The sequence below is a fragment of the Cherax quadricarinatus genome, chromosome 58, assembly GCF_038502225.1.
Source record: "Cherax quadricarinatus isolate ZL_2023a chromosome 58, ASM3850222v1, whole genome shotgun sequence".
NCBI lineage: Eukaryota > Metazoa > Arthropoda > Malacostraca > Decapoda > Parastacidae > Cherax > Cherax quadricarinatus.
In genome coordinates this window covers 7,419,100-7,439,655 of record NC_091349.1, presented here as the reverse complement: position 1 = coordinate 7,439,655, position 20,556 = coordinate 7,419,100, and the positions used below count along the sequence as shown (strand labels likewise).

Here is a 20,556-nt window from a genome sequence, read left to right as displayed (position 1 = left end):
TAGGAGTAAAATAGGTACCTGGGTGTTAGTCGATTGGTGTGGGTCGCATCCTGGAGACAAAACGGACCTAATTTGCCCGAAATGCTCTGCATAACAAGCGGCTTTCTATATATTAGTATATCATTGATGACAGGCCTATATACCTTGCACATGTGCTTGTAGAAATAAAGATATTATTATTATTATTATTATTATTATTATTATTATTATTATTATTATTATTATTATAGGAAGAAACAACAGGTGGAGACCACCTGGGTAGAAAACTATTGTTTTCAGTTGGTGGGAGCAGCTGGGTGGTAGACTATTATAGTGATGTATCGGATATCCGCATCCACGGAACATCCACACAATTTCTTACATCCGCATCTGCATCCACAAAATAAGTAAGACATTCTCATACACATCCACATCCGCAGATAACTAAATTTTCACATCCGATACACCTCTAGACTATTATGTTTTGAAGCGGTAATTAACAGCCTTATAAATAAAAGCCTCAATATTTCGTTTGTGGCATTTTATTAAGAAAACGTTTCGCCCCCCAGGGACTTAACCTTCGAAGCATTGACTAAGTCTCTGGTGAATCAAACATTTCCATACTTGTCATCAACTAAAATGTCGTCTTATTAAATTGCTTGTCTGTATAATACCGTCGACTCACAACATAACCTAAATTAGAAGTTAATTTGTAAGTTAGGTTAGGTTAGGTTAGGTTAGGTTAGGTTAGGTTAGGTTATATTTTATCAAAAGAAAAAAGAAATCACCATAGGTCCAAAATATTATTGTCACCATAGCACAACATTCTTATTAGTGGGGAATTTACATAATAAAATCCACTAGACCCCAACTTAGTGTTTGCCTATAAGAGTTGTGATAATAGAAGTCTCTGTGAACCCTCGTGGTCTCGGGTCACAGTCGGAGGCCGCTGCTAACATTACCAAGTCCGGCTTGTGGCGGGTTGGAGAATTGCTATGTTGAGGATACCATAGCCTAGTAGGTAGGGTGGAGGGTTAACAGTTGCGAAATCCCAGTTGGAGTCTGCGCTGCGCCCTCACGTAAAAAGATATAAGTGTTCCACCACCTTGCTGAGTTGGAGGCAGTCAGTGGCTCCAGAACCACATAAATTAATGTCGCAAAAATCCACCCAACAAACCAGCAATACAACTTCTTTTGTTTTTGCAAATATATAAAGCCTTAAACCATTCAGCAACAACAGAATACCGTTTATTATCTGGACTCCTGACAGTCAAATGCAGTGTTTACAGCTTTCACAGAGACCCACATACAAGACAGCTTAAACAACCAATTATAGATACCTGGGAAAAGCCTACTTGCATGCTACTGAATGGACAAACAACAAGGAGAGGCTGGTTTTATGTCAAAGAGTCGCTCATTTGCAGTTACTTAACACCACAAATGATGTAGTGAAAGTTCTGGCAGTAAAAACTGAGACCCAGAACATCATCATTATACTCGTGTGTAAGTCGCCAGATACAACATCTCACAAAGACTTGCTGTCATGAAAATGTTTCAGCCCCCTACCCCAAATATCTTGTTTGGTGGTTTCGGTTTAAGACATTTAAAACAGAAGAATGCAACAGTGTAATAGAAGAGATAATATATAGATGAACAGTCACACACGAATGAATTACTGAAAAACTATAACAAACTCTCCTTGAGACAGCAAATAATAAATCCAAAAAGGTACAGTTGTACACATAAAATGGTCTGATTTGCTCTTAAACACTTTAATTTTTACCTCTGCTGTCGTCGAATTAGAAAACACAATTTTTAAACGTTTGAAGCCACGCTGAAGCAAATTTTACAACTTATCCTAGTCATTCCAAGATGCTGGGAGTGGGATCAATAACTGTGATCATGGGACACCTGTACTTGCCAGTTATTCATGGAATCTGGTCCTGGTTATCGTACACAAGAATTTAATACTTGAATCCGATCGGACGAGGCGTTCTCTAGTTAAGAACGAATCAAATAAAATCGGAGGAAAAAAAAATCATACAACAAATTCAAGATCCCTTATCGGGGATACTTAATAATTTTCGTGTGATTGATAATCTCATATATTGTTATTATTAATGATGTATTACTGAACTTAAGAGATACATAATACAAAGTCGCAAATGTAATCAAGTCTGACCATATTTGGTCATCCTAGGTAATTTATACACCGAAATGTTTTAGGGATTACATTATTCTTTTCTGGTGATGAAGGTTTGACCTGCAGCCTTAGTGTAGTCGATAGGCTTCAAACTCCACTATTGATCGACACCATGCCCAGCCCTTCTAGGGTAGGGTAGGTGCCTGAGCCAGAGCCTTTAGCTCATAAGACTGTCATTCCCATTAGCCCCCTTGTGGCGGGGATGGCAGACCAGAGAGGCCTAGCTTGTGGCTAGGCCTAGGGACAGTTGGTCCCAAAGATGAGGAGGTACTTGTGCCTCCTCCCATGGGAGACTTAGGTCTCAGACACTCCCTAAAGAGGGAGCCAAGGCCGGGCCACCACTTGGAAAAGGCCCGGGCCGGGAGAATACCGGCGAATCTTTAATAATAATAATAATAAACTCCACTATTAACAAACCAGTTTTCACGTAATACTTGGTCTCAGACCGAGCCCCCGCGGCTCGGTCTGAGACCAGGCCTCGTGGTGGATCAGGGTCTGATCAACCAGGCTATTACTGCTGGCAGAACGCAAACTGACGTACGAACCACAACCCGGCTGGTCAGGTATTGACTTTAGGTGCCTGTCCAGTACCATCTTGAAGACAGCCAGGGGTATATTGGTAATCTCCCTTACGTATGCTGGGAAGCAGTTGAACAGTCTTGGGCCCCTGACACATTATTGTGTTATCTCAATGTACTGTGGCGCCCTTGATTTTCATTGGGGGAATTTTGCAACTCCTGCCGAGTCTTTTGCTGTCATAGGGAGTGATTTTCGTGTGCAAGTTTGGTACTAATCCCTCTAGGATTTTACAAGTATTTATTATCATGTATCTCTCTTTCCTGTGTTCCAGGAAATACAAATCAAGGGACTTCAACCGTTCCCAGTAATTTAGGTGAATTGTATAAAAATCTAAACTTTTGCAGTGAACCTGAGTAAACTTATTTAATATTCGGCAATGCTGGTACTGCCCTAACGAGAGGCAGTGACCGCAGGTGTGGGCGTAGAACAACCACGCCCAGGCCTCCGCCCTCACTGACTCATGCTGCCCCTTCGCCTAACATTTTATGGTATACAAACTCTCATGGGACTCATGTTTCTTAATATTTTGATCTAATACAGGGTAATCGGCAATTCCGATTGGCTCGCAGGTGTCATGTTTTGCATCACTAGTGACCAATCAGAGCATTTATCTCGCTGTCAGGGAGCACGTGATGTCACTGGCGCTATATATGGAAGCCAATCAGAGCGCGTATTGATGCTGCCAAGGAGTACGTGACGTCACTGAGGCTATATAAGTTGGAGTAACTGGGGCGACGAAGTTAGATCCACTACTGCGCTAACCTCGGTCAGTTAGGTGCGATAAGGGTTCTTGAAGTCTTCTCCGGGCTTTTCGCTTCAAACATTACAAAATGGTAAGTTAACCAATTTGTAAAATAAGCAAAAAAATTCTGTTTTGAAGCATATGTAATTTTGAGTGTTATATTTCGAGATTAGCCAGTTTATTAATGCCTTATTTACGCTGGCTCATGATTTGGATTCTAAATAACTGTATTCCATAAATATTTTTCACATATCTACACCGTGAAGTGTGTATCAAGGTATATACTGAGTTTAATTTTTGTTGAAGATATGACAATTTTTGACTGGTTATTAATAATCTTCGTGTAGTAGGCAGGCTTTAAACCCCATTAACCAACTTTTACATACACTGTTTATTCACTTAATCGTAAATCTGAGAGAGAAAGGTATCAAGGGAGAGATATCAAGAGAAAGATATGAAGAGAGAGAATCAAGGGAGAAAGCGAGAGAGGGGGAGGGAGAAAGAGGATTACGAAAATACAAAGGAGCAAGAGGGTGAAAGGAGAAATGGGGAAAAAATGAGAGAATGGGAGGGAGAGGCTATTCTTGACGGGGGAGGGAGTCTGCCATGTTTACCAGATCAGCTATTATTTGCTGTGGAAATACAATACTGTGGATACACAATACAGGACCAATTCAATTTATTAAATAATAAAAAAGCGTACAAGTGATACATGTTCTATGGAAATCCCGTAGTATACACAGTATTGCTAGGCATTGTATCCATTTTTCCAATTGAAAGACCTTATTGCCAGTTTATACAAATTAATGTATCTCATTCGTACAAGCTCATACATATGCATAATTTTTTTACACTAATGCACATTTGTATAATTTTTCAGTAAACATTTTATTTTAAGGGCAACTCAAGCATTTTAATTAGGCGCAATTAGGAGATGTCATGTCTGAGGGCAATGTGTGGTGTGAATATAATGCAGAGAATTCGTAGTTTGGAAGTTAGGAGGAGGTGCGGGATTACCAAAACTGTTGTCCAGAGGGCTGAGGAAGGGTTGTTGAGGTGGTTCGGACATGTAGAGAGAATGGAGCGAAACAGAATGACTTCAAGAGTGTATCAGTCTGTAGTGGAAGGAAGGCGGGGTAGGGGTCGGCCTAGGAAGGGTTGGAGGGAGGGGGTAAAGGAGGTTTTGTGTGCGAGGGGCTTGGACTTCCAGCAGGCATGCGTGAGCGTGTTTGATAGGAGTGAATGGAGACAAATGGTTTTTAATACTTGACGTGCTGTTGGAGTGTGAGCAAAGTAACATTTATGAAGGGATTCAGGGAAACCGGCAGGCCGGACTTGAGTCCTGGAGATGGGAAGTACAGTGCCTGCACTCTGAAGGAGGGGTGTTAATGTTGCAGTTTAAAAACTGTAGTGTAAAGTACCCTTCTGGCAAGACAGTGATGGAGTGAATGATGGTGAAAGTTTTTCTTTTTCGGGCCACCCTGCCTTGGTGGGAATCGGCCGGTGTGATAATAAAAAAAATAAAAAAAAATATATCTTGAAGTGTATTTCTCTCAGCGTATATATGCTGAGAGTTTAATCCCTATTTTAGGGATTAAATCATTACTGTACAACCTTAATGACCCTCATGTCGATAGGCTTTAAACCCTATTATATTATTGTTATTATTAACTAACCAATCAACCAGGCGCACAAAATATATACACTAAAAGTTAACCTTAATCTCTAAAATAGGGCTTAAAGAACGTATTCTTAATGATCCTAGTATTTTTAATAATCTTAGTAGTCTTAATGCTCCTAGTATTAATACTCCTGGTATTTTTAATGATCCTAGTATTCTCACTGAACCTAGTATAGCCGATAGGCTTCAAATGGATCGACACCATGCCTAGCCCTTCTAGGGTAGGGTAGGTGCCTGAGCCAGAGCTTGCAGCTTACAAGACTGTCATTCCCATTAGCCCCCTTGGGGCGGGGATGACAGACCAGAGAGGCCTAGCTTGTGGCTAGGCCTGGGGACAGTTGGTTCCAAAGATGAGGAGGCACATGTGCCTCCTCCCATGGGAGACTTAGGTCTCAGACACTCCCAAGACAGGGAACCAAGGCCGGGCCACCACTTGGAAAAGGCCCGGGCCGGGAGAATACCGGCGAATCTTTAATAATAATAATAAATAAGGCTTCAAATTCCTCTAATCAACCTTACGTTATACACTTCACACTCACCGTTGAACACGAACACAAATATTCATTTGTATCCGAGGTTACGACGGACCTGCTGGCTGTCTCCATCACTTTTTTGTATCGTTTCTTGTACGCCTGTCTTACTCTGGGTTACGCCCCACTTTTAAAGTTCATCACTTAACTGGTTTGGGGTAGGCTGCCTTTTTTTACACTGACTCACAAGACGAAATTTAAAATGCATCCTCACAGCTGCCCTTACGCTTTAATCTGCCCATACTTTCTGTAAATTAGCTAAAGACCACACAGAAACATTATTATATAGAATTATATGCTAGATATCAATGAGATGAACGAAGCTGCTAGGGTTTACGTTTAATGTGAAGTGATATAACTGTGCTGTGATAGGACAATACATATCATGTGTCCGTATGTTAGTCAAACGAGATCGAAGTTCAGAACGAAGTCTAACTTGTTCATGACAAAGAATTTTTCCCAGATATACGTGGTCCTAATCAAACAGAATTTTTGAAGCATAAAGAGTGTAGCCTAGGATATTTTGATTCAGTCTACTGATAGTGCGACCTCATCAACACGAGAGGGTTGAGATAGTCACATTACTGCTCAGTGGTTGTAAATGGTGTGGTGATACCGACTAACTGTAGAAAAGAACAGTGCGTACAATTAAAAACATCTGTTAAAGTAAACATTTCTCCACGAGTCCACATTTCAAGAAATTTATTAAAGCATTGATGAAACTACTTGTGGCGAAATGTCTAATTTATTAAATGTCCTAAACTGTAAACAAGTGTCACGTTCCACAGCTTGTTTCAACTGAAATATTTAAAGAGACGTTTGGTGAAGTCTCTTTACACCTGCTGCCCATGTTGACCTGTCAGTAAATAGGTACCTGGGTGTTAGTCGTCTTCATGGGCGGCATTTATACTTGGGCTCTGTTAGGTTATCCATGATGCTGTCTTCTGCACTTGCATAATGCCTCAGAATTACTTTCTTCCACGTGAGTGCGTACTTAGGTATATGAATAATTTTTTTGTGATATAAACCTAGGAATGTTGACTTTTTTACTCTTTCTTCTACTAGCACGTCTTCAGTTGTACCAGTCTTCTACATTACTGTGTCTCCCTCACAGCGTGAGTGTATCTCCATCCATGTGGGTCAGGCTGGTTGCCAGATGGGCAATGCGTGCTGGGAGCTTTACTGCCTCGAGCACGGTATTGCCCCCGACGGCTCCATACCCTCTGACAAGGCCCTCGGCAGCGGCGACGATTCCTTCACCACCTTCTTCAGCGAGACCGGCGCTGGCAAGCACGTCCCCAGAGCAGTCTTCGTCGACCTGGAGCCCTCAGTAGTCGGTGAGTCTCGCCGAAGAATTTCATATTAATGGCTTCCTTGGTTATTGAGAAAAAAAAAAATAGATTTGTTAGATGTGTTTCCTCCAGAGCACATGTAATTAGTGTGTATTATTAAATAAAGTTACAACTCTTAGGCGAAACAGTTTTTCTTCAGATGAGGTTCGCACCGGCACCTACCGCCAGCTGTTCCACCCAGAGCAACTCATCAGCGGCAAAGAAGACGCCGCCAACAACTATGCCAGAGGACACTACACTATCGGAAAGGAAATCGTCGACCTGGTTTTGGATCGTATCAGGAAACTGGCCGACAGTTGCACCGGTCTCCAAGGATTCCTTGTCTTCCACTCCTTCGGTGGCGGAACCGGCTCCGGCTTCACCTCTCTGCTGATGGAACGACTCTCCGTCGACTACGGCAAGAAGAGCAAGCTGGAGTTCGCCATCTATCCCGCCCCTCAAGTTGCTACCGCCGTTGTTGAACCCTACAACTCCATCCTGACAACCCACACTACACTCGAGCACTCCGACTGCGCCTTCATGGTTGACAACGAGGCCATCTACGACATCTGCCGCAGGAACCTGGATATCGAACGACCCTCCTATGCTAACCTGAATCGTCTAATTGGCCAAATTGTCTCATCCATCACTGCTTCTCTCAGGTTCGACGGAGCTCTCAATGTTGACCTGACAGAATTCCAGACTAACTTGGTGCCCTACCCCAGGATTCACTTCCCTCTAGTCACCTACGCTCCTGTCATCTCCGCCGAAAAAGCCTACCACGAGCAACTTACCGTTGGGGAAATCACCAACGCCTGCTTCGAACCTGCAAACCAGATGGTGAAATGTGACCCACGTCACGGCAAGTACATGGCTTGTTGCCTCTTGTACAGGGGAGATGTGGTGCCCAAGGATGTCAACGCTGCCATTGCTTCTATCAAGACGAAACGATCCATCCAGTTCGTGGACTGGTGTCCCACAGGCTTCAAGGTGGGCATTAACTATCAGCCCCCCACTGTTGTGCCCAACGGTGATCTTGCTAAGGTGTCACGAGCCGTCTGCATGTTGTCCAACACTACAGCCATTGCCGAGGCCTGGGCTCGTCTCGACCACAAGTTCGACTTGATGTACGCCAAGAGAGCCTTCGTCCACTGGTATGTGGGTGAGGGTATGGAGGAGGGAGAGTTCTCCGAGGCCAGAGAGGACCTGGCAGCTCTCGAGAAGGACTACGAAGAGGTCGGCCTCGACACTGTAGGTGACGAGGATGACAAAGGCGAGGACTACTAGACAAGTTGTCTAAGCTAAACGCCAGCGGACGGAACACCTCCGCTCAGTCATTGGTTCAAGCTTTATCATAACTTTAGGCACCACAAAACAATGTTTTCAAAGCCAATACCAAATTAAAATATTTTATTATTAATCTTGTTTTAATTTTCTCACTCTGGATCTTTATCGCGTCTCTACGTCAGTAGTGATAATTGTTGTTTTTAGCACTTAACGCACTGATGAATGAGACATAACGTACACTGATGAATGAGACATAACGTACACTGATGAATGAGACGCATTTACAACATGCGCTGATGAATAAGACATTCGCGACATAGGGTATATTTAATGTGAACACATTTCGCCACACTGAAGTTACCCAAGTGTTACACACACGTTACGCACAAACAAGTGCTAAACACATACGTTACACACAAGTGCTATACACATTACACATGAACAAGTGGTACAATCAAGTGTTACACACGAATATGTATTTCAAACACACACGATTCATCTCGTTTTTAGTATACCACTAACATGCAGTTCCGTGGGCTGTTATGACCCTCATGGGTTTAGCGCTTCCCCCCTCGAATGTAACAATCAGCGCACCGACCTGTATGTTTTTAATCCATACAAAACATATGTATATCCTTGGACACGAAGCAGGTGTTGGGTGTTTACAAAAAATAAATGCGATCATCCGCGCTCACCCTGGGGCAGTACTGTGATATTTGGGGGGGGGGGGGAGGGAGGGAGGAGGGTGTTAGACTGGGAGGGGAGGGGGAAGCGCTAAAGCGGTGGGGGTTATCCAAGACCCGGGACACTGGGAAGTTATGAAGGTACCCTCCTTCGAGGGTACAATCCCAGGGGGTGGGGTGGGTGGTACACATGCCTCTGTACCCGGTACTGGGACTCCTGGTTCGGGAGACGCCCGGTGCAGGGGACTCCCGGGGCAGGGGCACCCAGTACAGGGACTCACGATGCAGGGGCACCCAGTACAGGGACTCCCGGGGCAGGGGCACCCAGTACAGGGACTCCCAGTAAAGGCTCTCGATTCATGGGATTGGAATTGCCTCTCTCCAGCCTTACATCAAATCTAATTACCTCCCATTCCTCAGGGATGAGACCCATACACATATAGCACTTCCTATAATAATCATAATAGTTCCTATAATAATAATAATAATAATAATAATAATAATAATAATAATAATAATAATAATAATAATAATAATGATAATAATAATACAAATACGGGTAGCATTCAAGTTCTGTTGCACCTTGCGTTAGCTAAAGTAATCAATATTGCAAGCAACTAGGCAAAGCAAACACAGAAGCGGTAGTTTATCATTACCCTTACAATAACAACAACAACAATAATAATAATAACAATAATAATAATAATAATTAATAATAATTAATAATAATAATAATAATAATAATAATAATAATAATAATAATAATAATAATAATAATAATAATAATAAAATAATAATAATAATAATAATAATAATAATAATAATAATCTTTATTAATACAAGTACATGTACAAGGTATACAGATCAGTGACATACTACTATATAGAAAGCCACTTGTTATGCTGTGCATTTCGGGCTAACTAGGTCAGTTTTGTCCCAGGATGCGACCCACACCAGTCCACTAACACCCAGGTACTGCTAGGTGAACATGCTAGGTGTACAAGGAAGCACGTCCTAATGTTTCCACCTGTACCGGGGATCGAACCACGGCCCTTAGTGTGTTAGCTCAGTGCGCTGCCAATCTAGCTACGGGACACCTCCTTCAGCAGTATGTACAGTGTTTATATAGATAATAAGTTAGCCGTATAATGCTAGGGGGAGAGCACAACCTTGTAGTACTCAGAGTCAGTGGCCAGGCTTCAAACACCTTTTATTGTACAGCAATAAAAGATTGGAACACATTGCCTGCACATGTCAAAGCCAGTCATAACATGAACCAGTTCAAGAAGAGAGCCAAAAGGTACCTAATGAATGTAATGACAGAAAGGGAGGAGAATGATTTTTTTATTTTTTTAGCTAATACACGTGTAAATGTAACTCTATTTACCTTATTCCTTATTTCTTTATAGTATAATAATAAGATATCTCCTACACTGTATAATAATAAGGTATTAAAACGACCCCAATGGAAATAAGTCTCTCTGTCTGATTTTTTTGGGTTATCCCAGGTTCTCTACACATATGCTGCTATGTATGATATTCTGTGTAACTGTATTTGTGTATACCTGAATAAACTTACTTACTAAGACAGCCAGAGGATGTTTGCTGTTTGTTTAATGCAAGTTAAGAGCGAAACTCACGTGGGTGATTCAGCGTAAGACGTGATGGAGGCTTGATCCTCCCTCTGTGGAATACGAGACAGACGCACTTCCTATTTGCACTCACAGCATGAGGAGTGGATGCAACCAGCAGGTGAGTGTCTGCCACACAGCCAGGCAGGCAGGTGTGACATCACCTTGGTTGGGAGAGCCGGCTCTTTCCTGATTGTTGGGTTGAACTGGAGAATTAATACAACAGTGGGGGCCCTACAACTGCTACACTCTGAACTGCCAGTTTGATGCTTGAGATGACATGTCAGTGGTTTTGTTATGACCGAATAAAACATAAATAAATAAAAATACTACTACTACTAATAATACAAATGATAATAATACTAATATTTGTATCTAGTCAGTGGTGTCTAAAACAGAAAGTGGCGCCAAGGTATCAATAATACTAGTGGTACTAAGGTATCAATAATGCTAGTGGTACTAAGGTTTCAATAATACTAGTGGTACTAAGGTATCAATAATACTAGTGGTACTAAGGTATCAATAATGCTAGTGGTACTAAGGTATCAATAATACTAGTGGTACTAAGGTATCAATAATGCTAGTGGTACTAAGGTATCAATAATACTAGTGGTACTAAGGTATCAATAATGCTAGTGGTACTAAGGTATCAATAATGCTAGTGGTACTAAGGTATCAATAATACTAGTGGTACTAAGGTATCAATAATGCTAGTGGTACTAAGGTATCAATAATACTAGTGGTACTAAGGTATCAATAATGCTAGTGGTACTAAGGTATCAATAATACTAGTGGTACTAAGGTATCAATAATGCTAGTGGTACTAAGGTATCAATAATACTAGTGGTACTAAGGTATCAATAATGCTAGTGGTACTAAGGTATCAATAATACTAGTGGTACTAAGGTATCAATAATGCTAGTGGTACTAAGGTATCAATAATACTAGTGGTACTAAGGTATCAATAATGCTAGTGGTACTAAGGTATCAATAATACTAGTGGTACTAAGGTATCAATAATGCTAGTGGTACTAAGGTATCAATAATACTAGTGGTACTAAGGTATCAATAATGCTAGTGGTACTAAGGTATCAATAATGCTAGTAGTATCAAGGTATCAGTAACGCTAGTGGTGTCAAGGTATCAATAATACTAGTGGTACCAAGGTATCAATAATACTAGTGGTACTAAGGTATCAATAATGCTAGTGGTACTAAGGTATCAATAATACTAGTGGTACTAAGGTATCAATAATGCTAGTGGTACTAAGGTATCGATAATGCTAGTGGTACCAAGGTATCAATAATACTAGTGGTACTAAGGTATCAATAATGCTAGTGGTACTAAGGTATCAATAATGCTAGTAGTATCAAGGTATCGATAATGCTAGTGGTACCAAGGTATCGATAATGCTAGTGGTACCAATGTATCAATAATACTAGTGGTACCAATGTATCAATAATACTAGTGGTATCAAGGTATCAATAATGCTAGTGGTATCAAGGTATCAATAATGCTAGTGGTACCAAGGTATCGATAATGCTAGTGGTACCAAGGTATCAATAATGCTAGTGGTATCCAGGTATCAATAATGCTAGTGGTACCAATGTATCAATAATACTAGTGGTACCAATGTATCAATAATACTAGTGGTATCAAGGTATCAATAATGCTAGTGGTATCAAGGTATCAATAATGCTAGTGGTACCAAGGTATCGATAATGCTAGTGGTACCAAGGTATCAATAATGCTAGTGGTATCAAGGTATCAATAATGCTAGTGGTACCAAAGTATCGATAATGCTAGTGGTACCAATGTATCAATAATACTAGTGGTACCAGTGTATCAATAATACTAGTGGTACCAAGGTATCAATAATGCTAGTGGTATCAAGGTATCAGTAACACTAGTGGTGTCAAGATATCAATAATACTAGTGGTACCAATGTATCAATAATACTAGTGGTACCAAGGTATCAATAATGCTAGTGGTATCAAGGTATCAATAATGCTAGTGGTACCAAGGTATCGATAATGCTAGTGGTACCAAGGTATCAATAATGCTAGTGTTACAAAGGTATTAATAATATTAGTGGTACTAAGGTATCAATAATCCTAGTGGTACCAAGGTTGATGTAGTACTAGTGTTGCTTGCAGTGGTAGCAATGGAACGAACACTCTTAGGGGTTACTGTATTGTCTTAGTACCATTGTACTATAGTACCACAGCATGTGGCACTGTGCTTCAGACAGGCACCCTCTTAGTACCATTGTACCATAGTACCACAGCATGTGGCACTGTGCTTCAGACAGGCACCCTCTTAGTACCATTGTACCATAGTACCACAGCATGTGGCACTGTGCTTCGGACAGGCACCCTCTTAGTACCATTGTACCATAGTACCACAGCATGTGGCACTGTGCTTCAGACAGGCACCCTCTTAGTACCATTGTGCCATAGTACCACAGCATGTGGCACTGTACTTCATACAGGCACCTTCTTAGTACCATTGTGCCATGGTACCACAGCATGTGGCACTGTGCTTCAGACAGGCACCCTCTTAGTACCATTGTACCATAGTACCACAGCATGTGGCACTGTGCTTCAGACAGGCACCCTCTTAGTACCATTGTACCATAGTACCACAGCATGTGGCACTGTGATTCAGACAGGCACCCTCTTAGTACCATTGAGCCATAGTACCACAGCATGTGGCACTGTACTTCATACAGGCACCTTCTTAGTACCATTGTGCCATGGTACCACAGCATGTGGCACTGTGCTTCAGACAGGCACCCTCTTAGTACCATTGTACCATAGTACCACAGCATGTGGCACTGTGCTTCAGACAGGCACCCTCTTAGTACCATTGTACCATAGTACCACAGCATGTGGCACTGTGCTTCAGACAGGCTTTCTCTTAGTACCATTGTACCATAGTACCACAGCATGTGGCACTGTGCTTCAGACAGGCACCCTCTTAGTACCATTGTACCATAGTACCACAGCATGTGGCACTGTGCTTCAGACAGGCACCCTCTTAGTACCATTGTACCATAGTACCACAGCATGTGGCACTGTGATTCAGACAGGCACCCTCTTAGTACCATTGAGCCATAGTACCACAGCATGTGGCACTGTACTTCATACAGGCACCTTCTTAGTACCATTGTGCCATGGTACCACAGCATGTGGCACTGTGCTTCAGACAGGCACCCTCTTAGTACCATTGTACCATAGTACCACAGCATGTGGCACTGTGCTTCAGACAGGCACCCTCTTAGTACCATTGTACCATAGTACCACAGCATGTGGCACTGTGCTTCAGACAGGCACCCTCTTAGTACCATTGTACCATAATACCACAGCATGTGGCACTGTGCTTAAGACAGGCACCCTCTTAGTACCATTGTACCATAGTACCACAGCATGTGGCACTGTGCTTCAGACAGGCACCCTCTTAGTACCATTGTACCATAGTACCACAGCATGTGGCACTGTGCTTCAGACAGGCTTCCTCTTAGTACCATTGTACCATAGTACCACAGCATGTGGCACTGTGCTTCAGACAGGCTTTCTCTTAGTACCATTGTACCATAGTACCACAGCATATGGCACTGTGCTTCAAACAGGCACCCTCTTAGTACCATTGTACCATAGTACCACAGCATGTGGCACTGTGCTTCAGACAGGCCCCCTCTTAGTACCATTGTACCATAGTACCACAGCATGTGGCACTGTGCTTCAGACAGGCACCCTCTCAGTGCCTGATAGGGCCCCACCAGCCCAGTCGAGGTCGCCTTCTACTTTCTAATGCCGAGGCGACTTTCTCCCCCCTCACACCTGTGTTGAGAGAGAGAGAGAGAGAGAGAGAGAGAGAGAGAGAGAGAGAGAGAGAGAGAGAGAGAGAGAGAGAGAGAGAGAGAGAGAGAGAGAGAGAGAGAGAGAAAGAGAACATTACCCTGGGTTAAATATACATAATATACTATTTTATGTGCCCATAACGCACGTCTGCCCTCAGATCTGTCCTAACAGCAGTTTTCCTGGGTACCTTTGTCACATTTCCTCTCGATCGCCTTTGTAAACAAAAAAATTGAATGAGCTTCAAGTCTTCCTGACGATTTTTGACTGTACCGAAGTAGCAGCAGCAATAGTAGTAGTAGTAGTAGTAGTAGTAGTAGTAGTAGTAGTAGTAGTAGTAGTAGTAGTAGTAGTAGTAGCAGCAGCAGCATTAACTGTAGTAGCAGTAGTAATAAGAGAACCAGTTGTAATAGTTATTATAAGATAAGATTATGTTGGGGATTTTTAACCCCGGAGGGTTAGCCACTCAAAATAACCCATGAAAGTCAGTCATCGAGGACTGTCTGTCTGATTTCCATTGGGGCTCTTCAATCATGTCCCTAGGATGCCACTCACACCAGTCGACTAACACCCAGGTACCTACTTGCTTGCTAAGTGAACAAGGACAACAGGTGTAAGGAAGTACGTCCAGTGTCTCCACCTTTACAGGGGATCTAACCACGAATACTCAGTGTGTGAGGGGAGAGCGTTGCCTACCAGGCCACGGGACACTACTAGTAACAGAACACTGGTAGCAGTAGTTAAATCGTTACTACTGTTACTACTGCAATAGCAGTAGCAACAGTAGTAAAAGCAATAGTTATAGTAATAGTAACAGTATCAGCAGTAGTAATAGTTGAAATTAGAGCAATGTTTAGAGTAATAGTAGTTGTAGTACATTTATTATTTGTAGTAGTAGTAGTAGTAGTAGTAGTAGTAGTAGTAGTAGCAGTAGCAGTAGATACTGAGAAGGACTAAACACGTAAGGGGGCAATACATCGCCTTGGGAAATTTGAGGTAGTCGAAGGGAAGGGAAGACCATCTCCACTTTCCAACATCAAGACCCCATCGATCAAGAATCAAGGCACCTTCTTCCCTTACCCTACCACCACCTTCGTCAGCTTAGGGTGGTCAGGTGACGCTCTACACCTACACCTGTCTACATTCAACACACCTGCTCCCCTAAATAGGCAAGCTGGCCTTTGGGTAACACGTTTCTAATTTCAGGTGAGAGAAACGTCTGGTTTTGAGCTCATTTTTGTTAGTTTGTGGCTAGAGGATCTGTGTTCTAACATATCTTGTTACATATGCTATAAAATACGCTTTAATATATCGTATGCTGTATGCTATAACATATGTTATAGGCTGTTATATATGCTAAGAAATATGCTATTAAATATTTTAGTCTCTGCCATAATATGTGCATGGAGAAGCAGCAAGTGTATAGATTTATTTTATGAGTACAAATACGTTCACTTGAATCACTTTCACTGAAAACATTTCGATCGTGGGGCCATGATGAAACGATCAAGGTAGGAGGGAAACGTTTTCAATAAATGTGTCCTGAGTCAGTGCATTACGCTCAAGGAAGTCATGTGCCTTCTCAGTTCTAAAAAGGTTAGCTCCCTTTTGCTTCCTCTTCGAGTTTTTTCCCCCTTTCAATTGGTCGTTCCATTTCACCGAGATCAAAGAAACCTTTGACTGAGAGTTCTTTCTTATTCCACCGAACTTGGCGACTCCTTTTCGAAATAGAGTAAGACCCCCCCCCCCTTTCTCTTTTGAGAAATACCGTGTCTGCATTGTCCTTTGCCCATTTGTGCTATTATATATATATATATATATATATATATATATATATATATATATATATATATATATATATATATATATATATATATATATATATATATATATATATATATATTATATATATATATATATACATACACGTGTTTGTAAGGATGTGTTTTATCTGACAAATATTCTGTATTGTCTTATGTAAGTTCATTATCATATTAGTATGAAGCAATGTATTTTGTGTATATTTTCTTGGCTATGGATAGAGATAAGACACGAGATTGATACCAAAAATATTTTTTTATTTTTTTACTCATTCCAAATGTTATCTTTTGTAGGGTCTAAAGATATGGTAAAGCTTGAACCAATGACTGAGCGGAGATGTTGCGTCCGCTGGCGCTGAAGTTTGCTAACATGACGGAGGACCTAGTAGTCTTCCCCTTGCTCATCCTCGTCACCTACAGTGTCGAGGCCGACCTCTTCGTAGTCCTTCTCGAGAGCTGCCAGGTCTTCTCTGGCCTCGGAGAACTCTCCCTCCTCCATACCCTCACCCACATACCAGTGGACGAAGGCTCTCTTGGCGTACATCAAGTCGAACTTGTGGTCGAGACGAGCCCAGGCCTCGGCAATGGCTGTTGTGTTGGACAACATGCAGACGGCTCGTGACACCTTAGCAAGATCACCGTTGGGCACAACAGTGGGGGGCTGATAGTTAATGCCCACCTTGAAGCCTGTAGGACACCAGTCCACGAACTGGATGGATCGTTTCGTCTTGATGGAAGCAATGGCAGCGTTGACATCCTTGGGCACCACATCTCCCCTGTACAAGAGGCAACAAGCCATGTACTTGCCGTGACGTGGGTCACATTTCACCATCTGGTTTGCAGGTTCGAAGCAGGCGTTGGTGATTTCCCCAACGGTGATCTGCTCATGGTAGGCTTTTTCGGCGGAGATGACAGGAGCGTAGGTGACTAGAGGGAAGTGAATCCTGGGGTAGGGCACCAAGTTAGTCTGGAATTCTGTCAGGTCAACATTGAGAGCTCCGTCGAACCTGAGAGAAGCAGTGATGGATGATACAATTTGGCCAATTAGACGATTCAGGTTAGCGTAGGAGGGTCGTTCGATGTCCAGGTTCCTGCGGCAGATGTCGTAGATGGCCTCGTTGTCAACCATGAAGGCGCAGTCGGAGTGCTCGAGTGTAGTGTGGGTTGTCAGGATGGAGTTGTAGGGTTCAACAACGGCGGTAGCAACTTGAGGGGCGGGATAGATGGCGAACTCCAGCTTGCTCTTCTTGCCGTAGTCGACGGAGAGTCGTTCCATCAGCAGAGAGGTGAAGCCGGAGCCGGTGCCGCCACCGAAGGAGTGGAAAACGAGAAATCCTTGGAGACCGGTGCAACTGTCGGCTAACTTCCTGACGCGGTCCAGTACAAGGTCGACGATCTCTTTTCCGATAGTGTAGTGTCCTCTGGCATAGTTGTTGGCGGCGTCTTCTTTGCCGCTGATGAGTTGCTCTGGGTGGAACAGCTGGCGGTAGGTGCCGGTGCGAACCTCATCTAAGACAGATAAACAAATTGTAAATTAGGTTCTAGCGTTGCTACTCTTGTACACAAACTTTCTAAACTTTATTAGATGGTGAAGCTTTTAACAAATATGCTAAAAACAGACGTTGTGTATGAAGAGACTATTATTTTTATAGACTATGTTTTCTTTTAAGAAGAAGTTTATCAAGTCTTGATAAAGCTCTAGGAAGCACTTAATTAATTCAGCACAAGGAGAAACTGAAAAAAAATGCTGAAATATAATTCCAAGTGATCATATGCTGGAGGCTCGACCCTCCGTTCGGTAATTGTGGCTAGAACTTATCAACTATAAAGGCTAGACTCACCGACTACTGAGGGTTCCAGATCGACGAAGACTGCTCTGGGGACGTGCTTGCCAGCGCCGGTCTCGCTGAAGAAGGTGGTGAAGGAGTCATCGCTACTGCCGAGGGCCTTATCGGAGGGTATGGAGCCGTCGGGGGCAATACCGTGCTCGAGGCAGTAAAGCTCCCAGCACGCATTGCCCATCTGGCAACCAGCCTGACCCACATGGATGGAGATGCACTCACGCTGTGGGGGAGACACAGTAATGTAGAATACTGGTACAACTGAAGAAGTGCTAATAGAAGAAAGAGTAGAATAGGTAGAGCACGAAGACCATCCATTTTTTTCACAAAGTATTATCCAAAAAAAAAAAAAAGAAAAAAAGCTACGTAATATTCCCTCACGCTGTGGCATACAGTAATGTACTGAGAGTGAGTACATGGAAACAGATAGCAGAGGACTACTTAGTCCAGACCAAAGCTACCTGTTGAGAGCTATCAACTTTTGCAAGGACTATTTTGTATTGTCTATGCGCATGAGAAAAGGATGGAAAAGCAGGTATTATGCACCTGAAGTAGCAGCGGTAGTAGAAGGCGATGTAGAGGAAGTAGAACACGAAGGGACATTCCTAGATTTATTTCACACAAATCATCAAAGAAAGCCAAGCAGTATGGCTTATTCCCAAGATGCGACCCACTAACATCCAGGCATCTATTTACCCCTAGGCAGAGAGGACAGCATTTTGTCAGGCTTGCCCATACCTCTCGCTCTGCACAGGACTCGAACCTGTGTCCTGTTGGGTTTATCCATGGAAAGGAATACCGGAGAGTCCATGGATAAACAAAGCTGAGAGATAAACAAAGCTGAGAGATAAACAAAGCTGAGGGAACTGAATCCTCTAGCACACAGTGTTTGTATACTGTAAGTTAAATCATAAACTTTTTTGTGCGACTGAGTTCAGAGTTATAATAAATATAATCTAATTCACAAGAACTGTACTAGTGTGTGACGCGGTGCTGACGTAACAAGATATAAAGAACTAAACTAGGACAGAAACAGGTTCTAGGAAAATTAAGACAGGTTACTTAAGTGGGTGGTGATAGTGGTGTTTAGAGGGATGTGACGATGGAGGGTGTGTGGGAGGAGTGGGTAGGTGTGGGGAAGGGGGATGGAGGGTGTGTATGTGGGAGGAATGTGTAGGAGTGAGGGGGGGATGGATGGGAGGGTGTGTGTGGGAAGAGTGTTTAAGAGGGTAGGTGGAGGGTGTGTATGAGGGTGTGTATGAGGGTGTGTATGAGGGTGTGTATGAGGGTGTGGGAAGGGAAGGTGGTGGTGCAATTGAAATAGGGTAGGGCCCAGTGCACTACCCTGTGGCCCAAATGTTTACCCCCATGTCCCTTCACTGCTCTCCTCTGCCTCTTTCAATGCCCACCCCTGCCCTCTTGAATCTCCCGACACCACTATTAATGCTACGGTTAGGGTAGGGGGTCGTAAATGTGATCAGCTAGCAGCTAGAAGATATACGTGATATTATGCTAGCAGCTAGGTTATGTGATAACATACTAGTAGCCCGGAAATATACGTGATAGTATACTAGTAGCTAGGGGGACATATGTGAAAGTATACCATCACCTAGGGGATATACGTTATAATATATGCACAAACGAGCACCAAATAGTTAATCACACGAGATAAGAATGTGCCAGAGTGCACAACTTTTAAAAGGCTTCCGTTTCACACAGCACTGGAGAAAGCACAACAAAAAAAGTCAAAAGTACTCACCATGTTGATCTATGTTTGGTGGTATGAGCGGGAGGAAGGAGTGACCGCGTCTAACAGTACGGAGTTAGCGCAGCTGAGTACAGTCCTGACCCCTGATGCACCCATTTATATACCTGCCGTGACGTCACGCCAACGTGGGCACTAAGACGTCCTGTGACTGGCCGACGCTGCACGCAGGAGGCAAGGCGGCACGTGACTGGCTGGCGCTACCCGCAGGATGGAGGACGCTTTCTGATTGGCTAATGACACAGGAGAGAGAGGATCTGTGAGTTGTGTGGGAGTGTGTGTGTGTGTGTTTGTTTACGCTTGTCTGGGTGTTTTATACTCATTTCTGAGCGCTGGTGTGTGTTAATGAGTTTTAAAAGAGTGTTAACAGAGAGAGAAAGTGTTAAATAGTATAGTTATAGAGGCAGATGTGTTGAAAAAAGGGTAAAGTTAGTAATTAACTGGAAGAGTATGTCAGGCTGTTGCAGTGAGAGGACTAACGTCTCCTTATATGGGTACTGAAGATATGTGAGTCACTCTGGCCCACCTTATCTACTCTCTCTCTCTCTCTCTCTCTCTCTCTCTCTAAATAAGGTTAAGGCGTCCTCGTCAGTCACTTACATTTAAAGTAAAATTTCTTGAAAC

General features: G+C 42.8%; 2 protein-coding genes across 2 annotated transcripts; one reads left to right on the top strand and one right to left on the bottom strand.

Moving 5' to 3' along the window:
- Window positions 1-3,436: 3,436 nt before the first annotated feature.
- LOC128698013 (tubulin alpha chain) lies at window positions 3,437-8,465 on the top strand. The gene is made up of 3 exons (XM_053790013.2): window positions 3,437-3,594; window positions 6,829-7,051; window positions 7,206-8,465. The coding sequence occupies exons 1-3, from the start codon at window positions 3,592-3,594 to the stop codon at window positions 8,330-8,332; spliced, it is 1,353 nt and encodes a 450-aa protein (XP_053645988.1). The 5' UTR covers window positions 3,437-3,591; the 3' UTR covers window positions 8,333-8,465.
- An 8,098-nt stretch (window positions 8,466-16,563) lies between these two features.
- Window positions 16,564-20,084, bottom strand: LOC128698014 (tubulin alpha chain). Its single transcript, XM_053790015.1, has 3 exons — window positions 19,927-20,084; window positions 18,168-18,390; window positions 16,564-17,835 (listed from the first exon to the last, which is right to left on the bottom strand). Exons 1-3 carry the CDS (start codon window positions 19,927-19,929, stop codon window positions 16,709-16,711), a joined length of 1,353 nt encoding a protein of 450 aa, XP_053645990.1. The 5' UTR covers window positions 19,930-20,084; the 3' UTR covers window positions 16,564-16,708.
- Window positions 20,085-20,556: the final 472 nt, after the last annotated feature.

Excerpts from the sequence above, each read along its gene's own strand:
- LOC128698014 (XM_053790015.1), bottom strand. Across the intron at positions 17,836-18,167 it reads TCTGGAACCCTCAGTAGTCG|ATGAGGTTCGCACCGGCACC; the intron begins GTGAGTCTAGCC and ends TATCTGTCTTAG.
- LOC128698013 (XM_053790013.2), top strand. Across the intron at positions 7,052-7,205 it reads CCTGGAGCCCTCAGTAGTCG|ATGAGGTTCGCACCGGCACC; the intron begins GTGAGTCTCGCC and ends GTTTTTCTTCAG.